This window comes from Drosophila hydei, unplaced genomic scaffold, assembly GCF_003285905.1.
Source record: "Drosophila hydei strain 15085-1641.00,03,60 unplaced genomic scaffold, DhydRS2 tig00008119-arrow-pilon, whole genome shotgun sequence".
NCBI classification, from domain to species: domain Eukaryota; kingdom Metazoa; phylum Arthropoda; class Insecta; order Diptera; family Drosophilidae; genus Drosophila; species Drosophila hydei.
In genome coordinates this window covers 809,573-816,233 of record NW_022045830.1, presented here as the reverse complement: position 1 = coordinate 816,233, position 6,661 = coordinate 809,573, and the positions used below count along the sequence as shown (strand labels likewise).

The 6,661-nt window shown below is 39.3% G+C and overlaps 1 protein-coding gene across 1 annotated transcript; it reads right to left on the bottom strand.

Annotated features, from left to right (window-relative positions):
• Positions 1-207: 207 nt before the first annotated feature.
• On the bottom strand, positions 208-1,003 carry LOC111592935. The gene is made up of 4 exons (XM_023305396.2): positions 929-1,003; positions 753-873; positions 393-701; positions 208-325 (listed from the first exon to the last, which is right to left on the bottom strand). Exons 1-4 carry the CDS (start codon positions 993-995, stop codon positions 208-210), a joined length of 615 nt encoding a protein of 204 aa, XP_023161164.1. The 5' UTR covers positions 996-1,003.
• Between the last annotated feature and the right edge of the window lie 5,658 nt (positions 1,004-6,661).

Genomic DNA, 6,661 nt, shown 5'->3' with positions numbered 1-6,661 from the left:
TTTAAATCTGTGTAAATCCTATAACAATAAATATTAAATGAGGCAACATGGCAAGGCAAGGCAAGGCAAGGCACGGCAAGAGCTGGCCAGGCTAGGCAGCAGGATGTTGCCACGTCCGAGTTGTATTATATTTGATTAACTGGTTGCACTTGCTACTTAGTTACAAGCACTTGGCCGGTTTATGTAAGCAGTGCAGTGCAGTGCAGCTCAGCCCAACTTCGATTTGGGCAGCGTGGCAAGCAAATATTTGCGGCAATCGTCGAGCGAATGCCGTTGCAAGTCGCAATGCTTGCAGCACATGCTGCACTCCAGCTGGTGACTGCAACTGGAAAAGCAGAAAGCCATTACAAACGGTCAATAGGAAAAGTTTTCTTATATTCAGCGCCACGCACCCATCGACAAAAGTCAGCGGCGCCTGCTGCTCGGCCAAGCTTGGCGAGTCCTCGCGCTGCTGTTGCCAGTTGATTGAGCCAATTGTGTCCTTCAAACTTGGCTGGCTCATTTGCTTAAGGCTTAAGTTTGGCTTATCCGCCAGACGCAGCGAACGTCTCGGCTCAGCTAGAGCTTCATCCGCCTCCGTTGGCCAGCTGCGCCAGCTGCAGCCGTCGCTGCTCAGACTGCCCACACGCTCCATTAATTGGCAGCAGCTCCAGTTTTCAATGGCGCGACGTACCACAATCGACACCGAGTGTCCAGCTATCCTGTAGGTTTGCCAATTAGCCTTGAAGATAACGGACCCCACCGATACATACCACTCATCGTAATCGTAGTCTGCGGGTTTTCTCCTCTTGCGCGCACATCTGAGCGATTTGCTGCCCGAAGGCTCCTCTGGACGCTGATAGAGAGGCAGATTGGCATAGCGCTGACGTGTCGCTACACATGTATATATATATATTATACGTTCTTATATAATAATCCAGTGGCTCACCCTCGTATTGTGCATAGAACAGTTCGCGTTTCTTATTGTATCGATTGGAGAGGAGGCTGTTGAACATTTTCCATGTGCCTCTGTCCAATTGAGAATGCGTTGCGTAATCAACTTTAGTTCTATTTTAAAGCTTTCGACTGCAAGACCGCAACAACAACAACAACAATAAAACGACGATAGCGATAAGAAAATAAACAGTTGCTAAACGTTGACTCACAATCAGGCTGGTGCGACAAGTCATTGCTGCAGTCCACTCTGATAATTGTTTATAGGCAATTTTGTTTATATTTGCCAGCATGAGTATGTGCAGATAGAGACAGATTCGTTAAATGTTAGATTAGCAGTCGAGAGAGTTGCAAACTCTAAACATTTTCCTCATGCTCTAAGTTTGATTTTGTTTACTTATCACTTAAAAAGTCGATGCTGATGTGTAGAGACCCCTAATGAATATATTTTTTAAATGCTCCTTCAATTAGTTATTTCTTAATTTATAACTCCCTAGAATAATGCCTTTCTTTGCGATTCTCATTTCAGCTGGGAATTCCTAATAGCATTAAAGACATTCTCATTACACATTTTTATTCATTCTTTCGAGCCCCACTTTTCTGTCACTTCATCTCTCTTTCACTCTCTTTCTCTCCCTCTGTCTTTTTCTCCTTCTCTATCTCTTTCTCTCCCTCTGTCTTTCTCTCTCTCTCTCTCCCTCTCTTTCTCTCCCTCTCTCTCTCTCCCTCTCTCTTTCTCCCTCTCTCTTTCTGTCTTTGTCTTTCTCCCTTTCTCTCTCTTTGTCTGTCTCTTTCGCACTTTCATCCACTTTTCTTAATTATTTTATTACTTCTCTTACATTGTTACAACTTCATCTTATTCTTTTTCAACTATGCATCCATCATACTCACTTCTTCTTCCACTTTGTCTCTAATTAATCACACACATCGCTCTTCCATGCAATTCTCATGACTTCAACTGAAGGTTATTTGGTTTTTTAATACCTTTCTCTCGTTTACTATAATTGCTCAGCTTGACTCACTTACACTGTAGATGTCTCTATTACTTTACATTTGCTTTGTCGTTCAAAGTTTCAAGATATGGGTATATACCACTATACCCTTGAACCAAAGGTAATGACAATTTATTGTATAATTGTCATATATATTATATGTAAAGGCAGAAGAAGGCGTGGCAAATCCCATTAAGTATGTGTCTTCTTAATTAGCACTTAAAGCTGAGTCGAAAAGCTTCTGAATAATTAAGTTGCCACCGCTCCTACAGCAGCCCAAGCGCAGTCGCTGCATAAGCAGCGCTGTAAGAGGCCAAAAGAGGTGTAAAATGATTGCAATATGGAAATATGCAGCCTCGACTAGAGCACTTGCTTATATCTCACTCTATTGATTTCTTTTACTTCCCATTCACAATCGCTTAACCTTCATAAACACCACCCTTCTTTGCGCTTCTCATGACTTTAATCAAATCAATGTTTAGCAATAGAAAGTATGGAGAAGTATGTTCAAAATCATATTACATATTGAAACTAAATACAGCTATCAGAGTGGATTTCACGCTCAAGTGCTCTCCACTGAAGCACACTTATTTCGAAGAGCAGGGCAAACAAATGGGCTAGATGGAACGGCATATGAGCACTCGCTATGCAGCATATTATAATGCTGATAAGGCCAGCAGGAAAACAAACCATTTGGCACAATCAAAATTATAAACTAATGTTGAGTGAGAGCAGCTCTGGCCACATCAAATCGCAAAGTTTGAAAGCCGAGCACGTAGGAAAACTAAATGCGAGCGACCACAGCCAGGAACTGCACCTGAATGGGCCAAAAGTTGGACAACAGTAAACAGGCGTGCATGCGTGTGTGTGTGTAGCTGAAAATGAGACACGTAATTGGCTATTAACACTCGCCTCTACACAAAGCACAATGGCTAATTGCAGTTGTTGCTGTCATTTTTGTGAAAATTGCGTCGCGTTAATTGAATTAAAAGTGCGAAAACTGATTTCACGCGCTCAAATCATATTAAAAAAATATTAACAAAAAAAAAATAAATTAGCTAGCTAAACAAACATTAATGTAAATTTAATTGAATTTGCATATTAGCTTGGAGTTTTCAGCCAGTCAAATTTAAATGGCAAAGCTGATTTAATTGAGCGGCGGCGGCGGTGGTGTTGGAGCTGGTGGGTGCCAGGACACCATATAAATATAATCCCAATAAAATGCATTTTTCATGTCAAACGCCTGAGCTGCTGGAATAACCTGAATGCACGCACAGGACTTTACGGAATTGCACGCAAACAAAGTGCTGCACAAGCAGACACACATACATAGAGAGAGCGAGAGGGACAGGGAGAAAGCAGTGGGCAGATTTGCCAGGGGCGTGGCATCTGGCATACCAAATTGAATGCTAGCAGCTGTTGACTGGGCAGGCCCGCTGCAGCTGCTCCAGTATTATGTAATAAGAATGCAACAAACAAAAAGCAAAATAACATTTGGACTGCGGTCGAGCTAAGCTAAGAGCCAAGTCAATAGCACAAAGAGCGCCAAGCTATTTGGCAAAGAGCACAACAGCAGAGACAGGGAAGGCGCTGGGGCGTGGCTAGAGAGTGCATCAAATGCAATTGCCGCAAATCAGCTTATGCTTATGCATTTGTCTAAGCAAGTGGACTCGACGGACTTGCTCCGTGTCGCAGCGCAGCTGGCGCCAAATTCAATTTGTTGTCTTAAAGCGCTAAACCGCAAAACGACGGGCTAACGCAATAAAACGCAACAAAGGATTATCTCTCCACTGAGCCGCTGGCCAACAACACAAACTTACCCCAACTTGCTGTGCGGGCGCCTTCGACTCAACGTTAAAGTAAAAGTCAGCAAAAGTTATCCATTGCATGCTGATAGCAAGCGGGTCACAACTTCCAAGAAGTAATATATAAAAAAGCAGAAATTATGACTTGCTGCACCACGAAGATTATATGCCCTAGCAGCTGCAGCATATATTCTGTAGAAGTCTACGATTGAAACTGCTGAAATTCGTTATTTAAGTTGCAAATTTTTAAGAAAATATTATGAATTTTTTGTATTTATAGTCGATGTATATATATATCTTTTACCTTTACTTTAGTATCTGTATGATTTATTCTATCAAGTGATCTTGGCATATATAAAGTTGAATCTATGCCAGTTTCCATTACAGTGAATAGATACATAGACTGATTGATATATAGAATGATTGAACGATCGATGTATAAATAGATAGATAAATAGATACTTGGATAAATTGATGAAGATAGTTAGATTGATAGAAACATACATATGAGATATATAAATACACAGATAAATATATATATATACAGTTAGATAGAGAGATAGTTAGATGGTTAGATGGTTAGATGGATAGATTGATAGATTGATAGACATATCGAGAGTTAGATAGGTGCATAGAGACATAAATACATTGATTTAGATATACAAAGAGATTGAGGTAGATTGATAGAGAACTAGAAAGACTGCTAGAGCGATGGATAAATAGAAGGAAAAATAACTATATAGAGATAGATAAGGGCATAGCTTTATAGAGAGATAGATCGATAGATGGGCGGATGATAGATAGATAGTTTAGGAGATAGATAGATAGATTAATATAAGGAGAGATAGGTTGATATATAGATATATATATAGATTGATAGATTAATAGATCGATAAACATATGGAATGATATATCGATAAATTGATAGATTAATAGCTAGATATATCGAAGAAGGAAAGTCACATGGTTAAACAGAGCTTTATCATATAGACTGCTTCATTTTCAATTACTTAAAAATATAAATAATATACATCTAAATAATTTCCAAAATAATTTACTAGAATATAGAGTAGAGAAAGATAGATAGATATAGATAATCTACAGCCAAATTTTTTAGTCCATAATCACTGATAGGTACTTAGATAAATATGTTTTTTCTCTTATTAAATCTCATTATTTCTATCTTTTGATTACACACGTCATGCCATAGTAAGTAAGCCCTCATCAAGAGCATACGCAATTATTTTCAATATGCAGTCAAAGTTTTGCATTTGTTCAGCTTATGCCATTAAATCGCAGAGTAGTTCAATTAATTAAAAGTCAGGCAAATGCATAACGAACAGCAATGCACGAACTCCAAAAGTGCAATAGGTAGTTGATTTCTAGCAGCTTTAGGTATACTTAGCTAACACACAATAATGAATATATATATATAGATATATAGTTGGAAGTGGTTCAAATACTTGTGTGACAGACGGCATAGCTGAATGTGAGTGAAAACTTAGTTAGTTGGCTCATGGCACTCATATCACAACAAGCTAAGAGAAACTTCGGCAGCTAACAAGAAGAAGAAGAAGATATCAAAAACTAATGAAATATCTTAAAATTAGCAAAGACTTTAAACAACTTATTATAAATAGATTTGGCTGCTGTATAAAAATATATATATAGCACTATATTCACTAAGTTTACCTCTTTCTTCACAAGCTGCAACCATATAATTCTCAACTGGTTACAGCTTAGCAAGAGAGAGTAGCAGAAGCCAAGAGCTGCTGTTAGAATCGTTAGGTTCTTAAATTACTTATGCAATCGGCCATAAATATATTAGATATTATTAAAAATACGACTTATATAAATTGAATATTATATATAAAATTATTATCAGCTACATCACTTATTATGCATTTAGAGTATCATCAACGCTTTGTTAGTCACTTAAATTTATTTGGAGAGCACCTTTGCTCCCTCGTCCTCGCCCCCTCCCTAGCTTAGTAGACAAACAACCAGGCCCGTCACTAGATCCCATTAAATCTAGTCACATTTAAGCCGTTGTTATTAAACATGTTTGCTTTTATGTTTAATAGACGCACAAGTTCGGGACGCAGTCTCAAGAAGGTCGCCAAGGCAGCGCACAAAAGTAGGCAACACAAAAGCAACAAACTGGCGGCATTGTCAGCGCTTGCCATTGTTGTCGTCTGCTGTTGGGCTTTGGGTTGACGCCAACGCACTTAGACGCACCTACACAGAAACACACACATACACGCGCACAGCGATAGCATTTCTTGACTCATTAACAGGCCGCAACTCGCAGCAGCAATTGCTGTAAATGTGCCGCAACAGCAGAGATTACTTTGCCAGATTCCTGGTAGCAACACGCTCACGTTCAGTTACGTTCAGTTCAGTAGGTGACACCAATGTGCGCGTAGGTGCCCGACGCACAACGTCTGGCCTATTTGCAACCGTGTCGCGCCGCCCCACCAGAGACCGCATCCGCGTGCACTTGACGCTATTGCTCCAAATTTATCAGCGCGCATGTGTGCATGTGAGTGTGGACCTGTCCATGTGTGTGTATTGGTGTAGATGCATACAAGTTAAAGTCAACGATACTCTGGGGCATGGGCGTGCCATTAGCGTCACACGGTGAACTACAATGCACAGTGGGACCAGAAGAGCCGAAAAATATTTTGAATTTTAAAAATATGCTACAAATTTGACTCAATTTAATGGAATTTTAAACAACTATTAGGCTGATAGTTAATTTTTTAATAATCTTGAAAAGTATGTTAGTTTTAAGATAAACATATATTTTTTATATTTTAGCCAGCTCCGTCTGTGTATGCGTATGTAAATATTAAAAAAAATTTTAAGTTTAAGTTTTTCTATCAAAGATTTCAACTTGCTCACACAGACTCTTGCCATATACATTTTTAT